General features: G+C 41.6%; 1 protein-coding gene across 1 annotated transcript in view; it reads right to left on the minus strand.

The window, feature by feature from the left end:
- Positions 1–8,319, minus strand: part of RAD54L (RAD54 like) — a 112,562-nt gene extending 104,243 nt beyond the window's left edge. Inside the window, exon 1 of the mRNA XM_069232758.1 lies at positions 8,122–8,319. Within this exon, the coding sequence (XP_069088859.1) occupies positions 8,122–8,124 (3 nt within the window). The 5' untranslated portion in view covers positions 8,125–8,319. The remainder of the gene's footprint in view (positions 1–8,121) is intronic.
- Positions 8,320–17,025: the final 8,706 nt, after the last annotated feature.

Genomic DNA, 17,025 nt, shown 5'->3' on the forward strand with positions numbered 1-17,025 from the left:
TGATAAAAAAATTACAAGATTGGTGAAAATCTTAAGTTACAGACCACCAAGTACCACATTCACATGCCTTAGCGCGCATACAAGCACTGATTAGGGCTTTCCTAGCAACCTGGTACAGAAGAAAACCTTTGTGAGTCCAGTAGGCAAGGATATTTGGCTGAAACATGTCGACTTAACACTAGGATGTGAGAGACCATTACTATCTCACTTCACGGCCACCATCACCACTTTTAATCCTACCCAATGGATCTGCAATTAAAACATCCCTAAGGGATGGATCACCTTGAGGCAATTTTAATTCACCTACAAATTCACGATTTCACAAAAAAAAAAAAAAAAAAAAAACCAGCTCCGCTGTAATCATGCATCACAGCACACTCAAGATGCATTAAACGTCTTGGGTGGAACCCAGTGGTAAAGCATGCCACCAACGAGGTTGGTGGATGCGGGTTCTTTTTTAAAAAATGAAATGTTTTTTTTCTTGACACGCGTGAAGGACATTTGTGACGCTGTATTTGAATGGAAGCTAGTGCATTTTAATTTGATTGTTATAAAGTGTCTGTGCAACACACACACAGTAACATGACAACGCCACAAAAAGACTCCACACAGGTTTAAAAAAAATAGACAAAAAAATCCAATAAGTAGAAGTAGAGTTATGAATTTTTAAAGAATAAAAAAAAAAAAGGAGTTCTAGTGCTTAGAAGCAAATGGCACTTTAGGGGTTACCTGAGGTCGTGCTGGACCGGGGCAAAGTCAACAGTTCAAGCTGACTGCAGTGGAGGGTAGGCCGGGTACAGGAGACACGCAGTCCCATGGAAAAGAGTACTTTGATTCTGGTCGCAAACACGAGATGCATCGACTTTTCTCACACAGTGCTGCCGATGCATCTGTTCCGAAGGTGAAGTGCCTGTGCTGCGATGCATCAGTTCCAAAGCTGATGCACCGGGTTTCTCCACGCAGTGAGGGCATGAGTTGATCTTCCTTCAGGAGCGGAGGCGATGCAGTGGTTTAAATGCGGTGTTGATGCGTTGGTTCCGAAGCCGATGCGCCGGGACTCTCCATGCAGTGAAGGGATGCGCAGATCTTCCTTTAGCAGTGGTGGCTATTTCGATGCAGTGACAATGCAATGGCAAAGTGCTGGTTCCCAAGTGTGATGCGCCAGCTCTGCTCCCTCAACAGAGTTGACGAGTCGGTTGCAGCTTCTAGCAGGAAGGAGATGCATCTATTTAGCTGGTGCAAGTATATGGGTCCACTTCCAGTGAACCAGGAACAGGAGCAGAGTTAGAGACTTTGATATTCCTATGTTTCTAGCAACAGGAGGCAAGCCAACAATCCCTTGGAGATCACTTAAGATGCAAGCCAGAGTCCAGTTCTTCCTCAGCAAGGTCAGAGAGCAGCACACAACACAGCAGAAAAACAGTTCTTCCAGGTCAGCAGTCCAGCAGAGTGACAGTCCTTGATGCAGAAAAGCAGTTCCTCTTACAGAGTCCATTGTAGGTCCAGAAGTGTGATTTGGTGGGGTCAGAATCCCAGTACTTACACCCAAAAGTGCCTTTAAAAGTTGGGGTGACTTCAAAGAAGGGTCTTTGAAGTGCACAAGCATCCTTTCTTCCTCAGCCCTGGCTCCAGACCATCATTAGGGGGGGGGGAGGGGGTAATCAGCCCTTTGTGTGAAGACGGGCACTGCCTATTCAGGTGTAAGAGTCATCCCCTCTGGCCCTTCCCTCCCAGAAATAAGCATCAGAATGCAGAAGAGCACACAGATACACCTAACCTTCCTGTGTTTGTGGCGGTCTAGAAGGAATGCACAAAGTGTAGCTGTCACCCACGCAGGCGTGTTTTGGAGACAGGTTGCAGGCACACACAGCTGCAACAGCAGAGAAGTGCCCACTTTCTAAAAGTGGCATTTCTAAAATAGTAATGTTGAATCAGACTTTAACATTAAAGAGGATTAATCATTACCAATTCCAAAGATATGAAACATGATGCAGCAAATATGTTCTAATAAGGAATTACAGCTTAAAGTGTATTAAGGAATTCCCAAAGCTAGCTTATGAGAGGAGTAGGCCTCACAGTAGTGAAAAAAACGAATTTGAATATTTGTCACTAGTGGGACAAGTAAAACTACAAAAATACATGTCCTACCTTTTAGTTACATAGCGCCCTGCACTATGGGCTATCTAGGGCCTACCTTACAGAAAACATGTAATAAAAAGGGGAGTTTCAGGCCTGGCAAGGGGTTTTAAATGGCAAGTCGAAATGGCAGTCACACTGCACATACAGACTCTGCAGTGGGAGGCCTGAGACATGTTTAAAGGGCTACTTCAGTGGGAGGCACAATCAATGCTCCAGGCCCATCAGTAGAATTTAATTTACAGGCACTGGATATATGATATACCACTTTACAAGGGGCTTTCAACTAAAATAAATGCCATTTATGGCTAAGAGAGCGCACAAGCACTTTAGCACTAGTTGGCGGTAGTAAAGTGCATAGAGCAGTGGTTCCCAACCTTTTGACTTCTGTGGACCCCCCACTTAATCATTAAAGGAACCCAGGGACCCCCACTGAATCATCATTGGAATCCGGGGACCCCCACTGAGTCATTTATGGAAGCATGGGCCCTAATTTGTCAATATTTGTTGATATTTTTTAATTTTCTAAGCAGTCGCGGACCCCCTGAGAAGGCTTTGCTGCCCCCCCGGGGTCCCCGGACCACAGGTTGGGAACCACTGGCATAGAGTATTAAAAACAACAAAAACAAGGTCAGAAAAAGAGGAAGAGGAGGGTAAATTGTTTGGGGTGACCATTTTCCATCATTCATGTACAGAGAACAATTGCTATATACATGAACCCGGTGTCGTCCTTTGATAAATGTTTGATCATCCACTCTTATCAAAATGATAGAATATTACAGCTCAGTTGTGCACTAGATTTTCCTTAGTTGAAAAATGAAAAGTATGACCTCTTTGTTCTATCACGCTGATCAATTCTACTAGCGACATAAGCTTTTTTATTACTTCATGGATCAATTCCACATCCTTTTTTATACAGACATACAAATGTTATTATTAAACATTTCCTATTGCATTAGAGAATGATCCCCTTGTTGGCCATTTGCTTCAGTGTATACACCCAAGCTCACAAGCAATTATTGGGTTGTCCTATCTCCTTACCGTACGTAGCCCAATGCAGCCCCAAACATAATTTTTGGCCTAACGCCCACTACATGATGGCACTCACTTCTGGACTAATGCATGCGTGCCAATATTTTAGAAAAGAAAAGTGGGAGAGTTCTAGGAAAGAGAGAGAGAGAGAGAAAAATATATATATATATATATATATATATATATATATATATATATATATATATATATATATATATATTTATTTTTCGATAGAATGTCTTTTCATTCATTGACTTCTATCGGGGGCCTGAATCTGCTTACTGTTATGTATGGGATTCGCAAGTCTTCTGCTGCAGGATCAGATATTAGATTTACAAAAGTACTTTTTTTTTCCTTACCCATCAGGAGCACAGAGAAAGTGCTATGGCAGGCAGAGAGCGCATTGCAAGTGCTGTGCACTGGCCTGCAGGAATAGGTTACTGCATGGGCGTAGGAAGTGTGGGGGGTGCATCCCCCCAGATTTTGGAGGGTGGGGAACACGGGGGACAAGGATGCAAAAGAATTTCCCCTCTCACTTCTATTATTCACAGGACCATTTGTGTGCAAAAGCGCTACTTATAATAGCCCTGCATTGACCTGCCTCCAATCTGATGCAACAGAATGAAGGTGTTTCAGGAGGCTCCCTACGCCCTCTGCCCTTTTGTTTGTTCTGTTTACAGCTGTGGGCATTAAGGGCGCACATGAGAAGAAAATGAGTGAGGAGAGGAAGAGAGTTTTTGATGATTGCTGTCTGCATCACCTGCCGCCTTGAAGAGGAGTACTGTAGGACAACAAGGAAGATCTAAAGAGAAAACAGAGTCCCACTCAACCTGACGCCTGCAGACTAGAAAAGAGACTCTGTGAAACACAATATTTGTATTTGCCTAAGATCACACCAGTTAGTGAAACAGTGAAATCGAGATTGAGCCCAGATTTTACCTTTTCACACTACACAATGTAGCTATTAGCAGGGTATCTTTTTCTAACATTTATGCTCAATGTTTTTTTTTACCTAGGTAATGAAGGGCTTGATTACAGCGTGGCTAACAGGGAGAAGCCATATTTCATTTTGGGCCATTATGCCTAGCGTTATTATTTATGTTGTTGTTATCGTTACATTCTTAAGCATATTGAAGTGTATTATCTTTTCTCTATCTTTTCTTCACTATACTCTGAAACAATCTACCCTATGTCACTGCACGCTACACCACTTTTCTCCACTCTGTGCTACTCTACGCCACTGCACTCTACACCACTGCAATCTATGCTTTTCTACGCTAACCAATGTACACTACACCCCTGCACTCTATGGAAGTGCACTCTTAACCACTTTACTCAAAACCAATGCACTGTATGCCACAGCACTCTGCACCACAGCACTTTATGCCACTGCTTTCTATGCCACTGTACTCTGCATCACAGCACTCTATGCCAATGCACTCTACAATACACCACTGTACTCTACGACCCTCTAATCTGCAACACTGCACTCTCCGCCACTGAACTCCACACCACTCTACACTGCACTCAATGCCACTGTACTCTGTCCCACTGCACTCTTTTCTGCACCACTGCACTCTAATCTACTCTACACCACTCCACTCTAGAGTACTTCACTACTTTGAAATCATCTACTCTATGCCACTGCAATCTACGCAACTCCACTCTATGCCAGCCCAATCTACCCTGCACCACTCCAAAGTATCCTGCGCCACTCCAATGTGCTCTGCACCACTCTATTCTACTGCGCTCTACATCACTATGTTCTACTCTGCAACACTCTACCCTTCACCACTATACTCTACTCTGCAGCAATCTACAGTATGCTACTGCACTCTATTCTACACTGCACCAGTGTACTCTACGCCACTCTTCTCTAATCTGCATCACTCTACGTCACTGCACTCTACACCAATGCATTCTATGCCTCTCTACACCACTGCCCTTTATGACAATCTACTCTGCAATACTGCACTCTGCCACTGAACTATACTCCTCTCTACTCTGCACCGCTCAACTTCATGCCACTCTACTGCACTCTATACCAGTGTACTTTATGCCACTACACTCTACACCACTCGACTCTGCATCACTGCACTCCACCACTGCATTCTACACCAGTCTATTCTACCCTGCACCACTCCATTCTACTATGACACAGCAATCTGCACCAACACACTTTGCACCACTACAATCTAGGCTGTGGCACTCCACGCCCCTCTATTCTGCATCACTGCACTCCACCACTGCATTCTACACCAGTCCACCCTACCTTGCACCACTCCACTCTACCATGCACCGTATCACTCTATGTCACAGCACTCTGCATCACTGCACTTTGCATCACTGCAATCTATGCTGTGCCACTCCACTCTGCGCCCCTCTACTCTTCAACACTCTAGTCTACTCTAAACCAGTGCACTCTACACCACTTTACTCAAAAGTGATGCACTCTACACCACTTCACTATACGCCAACCTACTTTGTACCACTGTTCTCTATGCCACTTCACTCTAGACCACTCAACTCCACTCTAGGACACATCACTCTGACATTACACTCCATGATACTAGACTCTGACACACTATTCCATTAAACTCTGTAACTCCCTTCACAACTCCCTATATGCCACTCCATTCCACTTTACCCCACTCTATGCCACTTCAATCTACAATACTCTATTTCATGCCACTGCACAACCTCTATGCCACTCCACTATACAACAATGTACTATGCTTCAACAACACTCTACCAAGCTCTCTCTATGCCACTTCATGTTACTTTACTTCGCTCTATGCCACTTCACTCTACTTTATGCCTTTCCACTCGACAACACTCTGACTCTACTCCACTCTGCTACTACTTTATGGCATTGGCGCTTGATCAGAGATTCAGATCTCCACTGATTGCCTTCTCACTCATGTGAGACGTGAGTCAAATTTATCTTGGCCTTTTTGGTGACAGGCACTTGGTAACCCTTTTATCTCACGCTTAACTAAGGCTTAGGATGATTCTGACACTAGGTCTAGGGGATCGAAACGTTGTCGGCCAAAGTACCTTGACTTGAATTTGTGATATATTATATAGGTTGGCATAAGCATAGGTATTATGAGCTAATGACTTCTTGATTCACTATTGGAGTCATTCATGTAAAAGTCGGTGTATTAAAGCTTGTAAATCATTATTGTGGATGCTAACCACTGTGCTATACGGGTTACTTTTTACAGTTGTCTTGTAATTGGGGACATTGGGTCATCCCAATATCTTGTCTAATGCTGGAATACCAAAGTCTTTATCGATTTCCCCTGTTGATGTTTTCCCACTACATTTGATTGTTTATATTTTGATTGAATAAATGCACTAAACCTTCCATTTGGATACTACTTCTAGGACACTCTGCTTACTCCATTACACAACGCCACACCAATCGATGATACATCATTCTTTACGCCATTAACTTGCTGAATAGTAGTCTTACTAGTGTACAGCAGGGCTAAAACACATTGGCAAAGGCAATAGATCTTACATCGGCGAGACCTATTGGCTTTGCCAATGCTTGTTTATAAGGTACAAACTTCGAGGTGACTTGCAATATCCTTATGCATGCAGGGGGTATTGGACCCCATATAATACGTGGGCACACCACCAACTTTCCCACAAACCACTTAAAACCTAAGTGCATCTCTTCTGCCATTGCAAGCTATTAAAATAGAGCAGATGAAAGAAAATCAACATTCAGTTTGTTGCTTTAAACAGCTGTATTAATTATGCTCTGTGACCTGATCTGCCTTTCTCTTTGGCTGCTAGCTCTGGCAGAAGGCATTGTAATGTCAGAACTCGACTGGTATAACCTTATCAAAGTCATATTCGGTTGTCTTTTCTTTATAATAAGTGAATTTATATTCTTTATACTCAGGTACAATGCATCACAAATAGCCGAATCTAAAGAAATTAGTAACTGCAGTTTATACAGGGATTAAAGAATCCATGTTTATATAGCCTGTAACTTCAAGAGCTTCCTCAGTTGAAATGCTTCCAGTTATGACTGATGTGGAGCAGAGCTTCCCAAGATCACACACAGCAGTAGAAGTGTTATTAGAACTATGGTTTCTGAGCACAGTTTACAACTGTTGTACCTAATCGCTTTTGATATCTCCAGTGCGGTTTCAATTGCCATGAGGCAATGGGCATGATGGGTGTGGGGCGCAAAGGGTATGTGCTTCCTTTTTACCCTCCTAGCTTTATTTGCTTGGTTCACGAAGATGCAAGGTTAATCAACAGTTAGTTTGTGAATGTAAATAACAATAAAAGATACTTTCAGACTGTGACACCATGCCTTCCTTTCTCGCTATTTCTCTTCCGATATATATGATTATGTACATTTATCTGACCCTGCAGTTCGCAAACAACGAGTGATTTGTATAGGGTAGAATGAAAAGTCCCCAAGGCTGTCCGTGTCCCCCCCAGAAGTGTACTGTCCCCTACTCCCCTGGGTTACTGGCATTGCATACTCTGAGTTACACAAGACCAAGCCATGTCAGATTAAGCCCACAGAGGAATCAGGTTTTTACATGCATGAATAGGGAGACTAGCCTTGAAATCGGGAGGATTGGCATGTATGCTAATGCTGGCCTTGGCAAAACATGAGCATTCATGGCATGATAACATCCACTTCTGGCTGTTTACCCTCCTCAGATAGTGGTTATTTCTTGGCATACTATGGTCAGTCTAAGAATGTGGGGTCCATCCCTTGCCATTATGGTGGAAAATTAGCAATTTGCATTTTTAACTCTTGATATTTTATAGATTTCAAACTAAGAAGCACTGTTATATAAAGGCCGCACATTGGCTCCTTGAGTGCTGGGGGAGGTCAAATATGACAACTGTCAAAATATACGTGAAAGATTGTTCTTGGCTACCTCTTCCCAGTACTTTAACATCCGCCACACTTACCATGTTCCCCCCGCAGCCTCGGTATCCTGGGCGTGGCCCTCCCGGTTGCCGCCGGCTGCTTGTGGCTACATTTCATGTCCCCATGTCGCGCTCCTTGAAATCAACCACCTCCCTCGATAGAAACTACCTGTCTTCCCTTGCCCAGTGGAGTCGCGCGGATCCCAAGTAAACCTCACCAATGGACCACTCAAAATCTCCCGGTCTTTCGGCGCTTTGGTTTCTGGGAAATGTAGTTCTAAGCCCCAGCTTTATTTAAAAGCTTGAACGAGCCGCCATATTGTAATGCATTTAGAAATATCGGTTAAAATCCTTCGAATGCTTTAATTACATTTCCTGCATTAGCTTCGGGTTTATTCGAATACTTTTCTCAGGGCTTAATTAATAGAAAAATCACAAAAGAAACCATATCGAAATATGTCTTTTAAAGTACTGTTTGAAATTGTCACTGTTTTCCATTTTGAAGCTAACATAGGTGTTTTTATTTCGTTTCTTTAACATCTGCTTACTTTCCATGGCATTTCGCCTTTAATTTTCGCGTATAATCAATCCTTTTTAAAGATGTTCCCCCAAAAAGACTTCCTAAAGATGGATATTTTTGCGCCTGCGTCGTTCGTCACGCAGGCTATGATACCGCACAATAACGGCCAGACATAGGCTTGGGCAACAGAGGGGGGGGCGGTACCATGCCGCGAGTTATCGTTAGAGAGTTTCCTTCTTCTTACAATCGGAATGCTGTACGCGTTCTGCGTTTCAAACTATACCAGTCCGTTTCATAAATTCAACTTTTCAGAATATGTGCTTGCGGGATGTGGCGTTAAGTTCACAGCTTCCGGCTTGTGGGACAAAAAGCCTCGTGTCCCGGCTTGTTTTCAAAACTGTGATTTGGCCTGTCCTAATCGCATTGCGCCTGAAAATGAACCTGCGCTTGTGTAATGTAACTGTGCTCGTGTAAAGCGTGCCAATACCTTTGGGTCGAAATCTAAATCTACAAACAACATTTTTTACTTTTTTTTGTCTGCCTCCTCTGCTGCTTCAGGGCTGGAGGGGTCTGTGGGGACCGTCCTTATTTTTCCTCCTCAGATATTGGCCTCGAGCATGAAGGAGGTAAACACACACATGGGAAAGAAGGAGGAAGAGAAAGATGGAAAAACAGGCACGAAACGGGAAAGTAGGGGCTGAAGAATGAGATAAAGGTGTCTAGTAGTGGATTAAAGAGGCCTGGGGTATATTCAACACTAAGCAGGCTTGATACACGCCGATTCTTAATAGCACCACAGGAGCAGAGCTTTGGGCACTGGTGCTAATTATTTTACAAATTAAGCACTGGAATACCATGTACATACATACATCACATGAACCTTCACATGGCTTTGCTCTCACACAGAATTACCACTTGACCCTCCGATACAGAGGACACCACCAACTGGGCGGTTGTTGTAAGGGGTTAACCTAATCACCTATCTAATTTGTACACAGAAGTGACAGATCTTCACTGATCTACCAAGTGTGATCTCCAGCTTTACCCCTGACTTTTTCTGTCCTGTGTATTCCTGTATTTCAGGCCATCCAATTTGCACATATCCAGATTTCTGTTTACACTCGCACTCTTCACGCCCCACCCTTGCAGTACCACAGGTAGCATGCATGCCAAAAGTGTGAAATTGGCACAACGGAGAATTAAAAAAACAAATATATTTTCCCCACTGACTTACATTAAACTGAAGGCTTTTTTAGACTGGACACCCGTAAAGTAAAGCTGTTTTGGGCTAAAAAATGCATGGACACATCAAATTATGGGCGTCCTTGGGAAAATTGTAAGATTAATGAAACATGTAAGGGAAGGAAAAATAAATCAAGCAAGCCAAAATGTGACACATACAATGGGTGAATCACTAGATGCACACAGCAGATGGTTAAGAAATATTTAAGTGCAGAAATCAATATCACAACCAATTACAACGAAAATGTATTAAATAAAGACACAATAAAAACAACGGCGGACAGGTGCATCCAAAAGTAACAGAGAATAATAGGCTGCACACACAAAAACAATACAAATTAAAATCTGACAATCAACTGAAACGTTTTTCAAATCTCAAAGTCCTTTAACAATTAGTACAGTCCATATTATAATAAAGTTGATGTTTTAACCCTATTGGTTAAATTGACCAGGGCCATCATCAGGACAAATTATGTAAAGACATTTACATAGAAGCAACCTAAAGGATATGGCTAAAAAGCTCAAAACAAATTAAGAAAAATATTGTCAAGGCAAAGAGAAGACCTGTGACATAGGCAAGGGATTCATGTGAACACATTAGCAGAGTAACAGGCTGTATTTTGCCTCTCGTTCGACTTTTCTAAGCCATGGTGTAATACGGGTGAGCAATCAATTGTGCGGCTACTCAGTGTTAGACATGCAGTGTCTTGGTGACTTGCTTGTTGTGGGGGGAGTTCCTTCCCTCCAAGTGGTCGTTTTTGTCTTTCTTTAGCCTGCTTCTGTGTATCGGTTCTTTTGTTTGGATGACTGGCAGTTACAGACTTGTACTTAAAACATTCTTGCATCCATTGGTTATCATTTTATGCAAATTATAGAGTTTTAAATGAGCACCAAAATGCATTTCTCAAGGTCAGATACATTTTTTAGACAAGGGACATCAAATAATTTACCTGTTAGAAATGGGGTCTCAAGTTGGCAGTCAGTTTACACCCTGTCAAAGTAGGGACCATCACTCTAGTCAGGGTAAGGGAGTCACACACCTAAGATAACCCCCGCTCACCCCCTTGGTAGCTTGGCTCAAGCAGTCAGGCTTATCTCAGAGGCAATGTGAACAGTATTTGTACACACACACACACAGTAACACAGTGAAAACACCACAAAGGACTCTACACCAGTTTAGAAAAATAACAAATATTTATCTAAATTAAACAAGACCAAAATCACAAAAATCCAACATACACAAATAAAGATATCACTTTTTAAAGAAAAATGAGTCTTAATCCATAGAAACCAATGGATGTGTTGTCTTAGCATAGAGTACCTGGTATGTGTCAAAAATAAAGCCACAGAGGAAGTGATGCATCAGAACAGCAAGTGATGCGTCAATTCTTTACTGACAAGTGAAGCAGTGCATTAATTCTTTTCCTGCCAGGTAGGCGATGCAGTGATTCTTTCCCCGCAGGAGAACGATGTGTCGAGTTCTGGACACGCAGCCTCGGTTCCTGGCAGTGATGTTGAAGATTTGGTGCCCAGAGACAATGCATGGAAAATCCAGGCGCACAGCAACAATGGGTCCGCACTGAAGCAGGGGATGCATCGATTTTGCAGCCGCAGTGCAGATGCTGCATCGTTTTTTCTGCTGCAACGGGTGCAGTGCATGGATTTTTCTTTAGGTCAACAACCTCCAATTCCAATGGCCCAGGGACTGGATTGGACACCACTTGACAAGTCAGGACTCTCAGCAGAAGAGCCCAGGCTCTGGCAGATGAAGTCTTTGATGTCCCGGAGATTTCACAACAGGAGGCAAGCTCAGTTGAAACCCTTGAAGAACCTTGGAAAGCAAAGTCCAGTCCTTTAACTCCCAGGGCAGAAGTAGCAACAGCAGGCCAGCAAAGCAACAGGAAGAGTGGCAGGCCCTCCTTCAGCATTCAGCTCTTCTCCCTGGCAGATTGTCCTCTGTACAGAAGTGTTCTGAAGTTATGGGGTCAACAGTCCAATACTTATACTCATGTATACCTTTGAAGAAGGCAAATTTCAAAGTAAAGTCTTTGTAGTGCATAAGACCCTACCTCTCCCTGTCCTTGCCCCAAACACATTCCAGGGGGTTGGAGACTGCTTTGTGTAAGGAAAGGCACATCCCTATTCTGGTGCAAGTGTCAGCTCCTCCCTCTACTCAAGCCCAGGATGACCCACCAGGATATGCAGGACACACTTAAGCTCCCTTTTTATAACTGTTTAGAGTGAATTTACAAACAGCCCAACAGTCATCCTGACCCAGACGTGTATTCCACAGCCAGGCAGAGGCACAGAATGGTTAAGCAAGAAAATGCCTGCTTTCTAAAAGTGGCATTTTCAAACTTACAATTTATAAACCAATTTCATCAAAGGATGTATTTTTAAATTGTGAGTTCAGAGACCCCAAACTCCACATCTCTATCTACTCGCAAGGGGAAATTACACTTAAAAGATATTTCAATGTAAGCCCTATTTTAACCTATGGGAGAGAAGGGCCTTGCATTAGTAAAACACAAATTTAACAGTATTTCACTATCAGGACATGTAAAACACACCAGCACATTTTAAATACTTTGAACATGCCCATGGGTCTGCCTTGGGTCTACTTTAGGGGTGACTTACATGTAGTAAAAGGGAACATGTGAGCCTGGCAAGTGGGTATACTTCACAGGTAGAACTGACAGTTAAAACTGCACACACAGACATTGCAGTGGTAGGGCTGAGACATGTTTACTGGGCTACTCATGTGAGTTGCACAATCAGTGCTGCAGGCCTATTAGTAGCATTTGATTTACAGGCCCTGGGCACACAGGGTGCACTAAACTAGGGACTTACTAGCAAATCAAATATGCCAGTTGTGAGAGTGTGAATTTTCTAATACGTTTTATTAATAATTGCAATGTATTAACCATATAGTGAATTAACATGCAAAAGCGGGTGACTTTAAAAAATGGTTGCCATAATTCATTTCTGTTCTTTGGCTAAGCAAAATTCTAACTAAAGTGGTGGTTATTTTCCATGGTTCAATGCTTACATAAAAGTGTGTGCTAAATAGCTTAATAGATGTGTACACAGCTAACCCTAGTGGGTTGCTGCACTATGTTTTACAAGGTCAAATTTATCAAAGTTCTTACATGAGTTAAATGTTCTATTGTTTGAAATTGTCACTAATATGTGGTTTCTTCCTCGAGGATGGAAGTAACCACTTTCAACTTGAGAAGTTTCTTCCTGAGAAGTTTAGACGAGTTAGAACAATGGAGTCACAGACGAGCCGGAAGAGGAAAAAGTTACTGTTATGAATGTGCCCTGGTTAATGTTGATGTCATTGCATTTTAGGTTATCAATCAGAGCTATTGGTTGAATCATAAACCGCCCCATGTAATGACCAATCATAAACTTTTTGAAGATTAGTATAACAACCTGGGTAGGATTTTCTAGAGACAGATTCAGAGAGAGTAAGATTGAGATTTAGACAGATTCAGAGAAGGAGTTCAAGAGTTCCTGACAGTGGTTCAAGTCGTATTAGCAGTGTGGGTTTAGCTATCGATAGACCTGATTCTTGAAGACTCACCTGATGGTGTCCCTTTGCTGAAGTAAAAGGCATGTTGTTGTCCTATGGGTAAAGTATGAAATCACATTGTTATATGTGTCTCTTTTGCTTTGCACGTACCAGCTGCAACATATAGTTTAAATACTGCATGTTAACAATAATGTTTTTTTCTTCCTTAATAACCTGAGTATAGTATGTTTTTTCTAAATTTGTGTTTCTAAATTATTTTACATGAAATCCCACACATTGATGCTAATTTGTGGTTAGTGAGGGAATTAATTTTCAAAAGCTCAATTCATATTGACACTCTTTGATTGTTTGTACTAATGTATACTTTACCGTTATTACCAATCCTGGTGTTATTAATCAGTGTTATGATACTGGAGATTATTTGCTTGACTGTATTGATGAAACTCAGATATATAAGACGTTCTAATCAGCCACTAATGATTCTATATGCCTATCACTGTGTTTGAGAGTTATTTTCGTGACATTAGCATTGTTAATCTAGGTAAATAAATTCATAATTCTTCTTATTAAACTGGTGTGGTTTTTGTTTGAGGTTCAGAATTATAAATATGTTGTTTACCGTTGATAATCACATTGCTCATTGATGACATCCCCTCAATCCTTTGTCGCTTCGATCCATTGACCTCTTACGCAAAATCCACTATTCAGTTTAAAATAATAGCTAGGATTTCGTGGCGCTGCAGCAGTTTTTGGCAGAAGATTATGGTTACGTCACTGATTGATGATGTCATAATGGGATTAATGGGATTTGAGGAAATTTTCCTTTTTTAAAGAGAAATAGATTTGCTGATTTTTCTGAAAAGTTATACGGAGTTGATAAGATGAGTTGCTAGTTGCCTTAAGTGACTTTCCTCAGTTCTTGGAGACCCTCTAGGTTGAAGGGTATGTTTCTAGCGGTGTTTGGTTGAACTGAGTGGGGTGAATTGCGCTTGCACAGCTGAAGGTAATTTGCAGATAATTGAGGTGTATATGAGTTTAAAGGAGTGGAGGTACTCCAGTAGAGTTTAAAAGGAGTGGGCGTACTCCAATAGGTATGAGAGCAGGGAAGCAGCATTCTTCATTTGAGTGTGGTACTTAATGCAGGAAAAATTATCCACATGGTTGTTAAGGACAGACCTAAGGAGAGAGGTCTGGGACTCCGGAGTATATCGACAAGTGTAGTGAGACACTTGGCATATGTTGTAATTTGTCCATTTAATAGACCGATCTGGCGTGATTGGTAAATCAAGGTGGTGAGATAATTGGTGTGATTGATATTATACTGAGATTTGGTGAGTACTAAGTGCACTAGCGCTGGAGCGTGTCTTTGGTTGAAACATTGGGGTAAGATTACGAGGAAAGAAGGTTGCTTAACTTTTCCAGAAAATTGAACATTTAATTTGAGAATTTTTGAGAATCTAAGGCTGAAAATGTACAGTTTAAAACCTCCACCGAGGCCAGCACAGTATGAAGCCCTAGCGATTTGGGAGCTGGGAGCTAGACAGCAACAAGCATTGAGATTTGAAAAAGGTATGAGGAGAGTAGAGAAGACGATAGCGGAGGCTAGATGGGATGAAGAGCAGAAAAGGTGGAGAGTAGCAACACTACAGGCAATCAGATTATTTCCTGCAAGGACAAAAAAGGATGAGTATGAGTCAAAAGATGGAAAGAAAAAAAAAAAGAGTTCAGTGACTAAAGAACAAAAATTGAAAGACTCAAAACGAGTCATGTTTAATGATGACAATGAGATAGGTGAAGATGAAATAGTTTCTGAGATTTTAGAGACTTATCCTCCACCAAACACGAATCAGAGAGATCACAGGTGAAGTGAGAGTGGATCAAATGGGAGTGGAATTAATAATACGATTCCTACTGCACCTTCCACATCAGAGATATCACAGGATATCCTGAACAAAGAAAGAGTTCAGATGCAGAGTAGGTTCAATGATTCACTGAACAATAGACAGTAGTTGGAAATAAACATTCCTGAAATACAGCCAGAGGCTCAGGTCATAAGGACGATTACTAATTTACTGTTGTCTCCTGGTCAACAAGAATTGGGTATGATTCAAAGAGAGCCTACTTAGATACAGATTCCACAAATGCAGAGCATGGGTGCAGGGCAGATACAGAGGGTTGGATCTCTAGTTGGTTCAGATGCAATTTCTGTACTTATTACGATGGGTCCGCTGACTCCATTATATGCAAGTATAAACAATAGTGGAGTGAATTCTTTGATCCAAGTTCAGAATGGGGTTTAGGAAAAATCAACTTCTAGACAAGGACAAACACTGAATGAAACTAATTCTTTAATAGATGTGTCTCCTGTCGAAAATAATTGGATCACATCTTACAATAATCAGGGGAAGAGATTGATGATTCCACAACAATGCGCAAGCACGGCACAAGAGCGAGATTTGGGTGCACAGTTTAATGATGTTTCTTTGAAAGGTTTATCTGCACAAGAAATAACGAAGTGGTTGGAAGATTTAAGTAATTCAAAGACCCTAGAAAAGAAGGACAGGGAAGAAGACACAATAAACAGAGTGCGATTGTCAATGGAAGGAAATTAACTTCTGGAAGGGACCATGGGCGTAAACAGACTTCAGTCTTATACTGAAACTCAATTGAGATATTTGTGTAAAATAATTACCAGAGGAGCAGAGAAGGTACACCAGCAGTTACAGGAAATAGCAGGCGAGTATGATATTGATTTATCAAAAATGAAAAGTCTGAAAAGAAGTTACAGATTAAACATGGACGAGGAAGACTTTATACACATGAGGTCTGCAGGGATGAAAACACATCTTAGAGAATTACTTGAGAGAGTGCAGGTTTGGAGAGCATTAGACAAATGGGAAGGCAGATGGGTCAAGAAAAGAGAAAGACCAAAGAAGGATGACATGACACAAGCAGGAGTTTCGGTGAAAATGTTACCAATGAGAGAAACACCAGGAGGAAATTTTGTACATGTACCTTGGAATAGGGGTGATATCCTAAGTTTTACAAATGATTACCCAAGGTTGAAAGAAAAACCAGTTGAGTGGTATCAGCAGACAGATAGGTTTGTGAAGCTTGCAAAATGTCTGTGGAAAGACATGAATACACTTTTTGATATTGTTGTTCCTGTAGATTTGTGGATTAAATGCAAAAGGAGTGTGGATTGGCCAACAAGTGAGCCGCAAAGGGATTTGAAAACAGGTGCACTATCTCCAGAAGTAATGAAATATTACTGTAAGGGTATTGAGTTTCCGAAAACGAATTTCATCCAGAAATGTTGATTGGCCACGTATAGACAGGACAGCACAGAAAGGGAAGGAATCGGTTCATGCATATTATGAAAGTTTGTTAAAGGCGTTCAAACAATTTAGTGGTGTGGAAACAATTGAGAAAGAGAGCATGAATCATTTGGTGTTTAGGTTTGTTGAAGGATTAAAACTAGAAATTAGTCAAATGATTAAGAATCATTTAATCTGCTGGCAAGCAAAACCGATTGATTAGGTGTTCAGTATGCAAAATACTGCAGTGATAAGATCGAGCTGAAGCAGAAAAAGTTGAAAGAAAAAGCAATGGTGATACAGATTAAGGCTGCACAGACAGGATTACAGGG

Source organism: Pleurodeles waltl, chromosome 4_2 (assembly GCF_031143425.1).
Source record: "Pleurodeles waltl isolate 20211129_DDA chromosome 4_2, aPleWal1.hap1.20221129, whole genome shotgun sequence".
Taxonomy (NCBI): Eukaryota; Metazoa; Chordata; class Amphibia; order Caudata; family Salamandridae; genus Pleurodeles; species Pleurodeles waltl.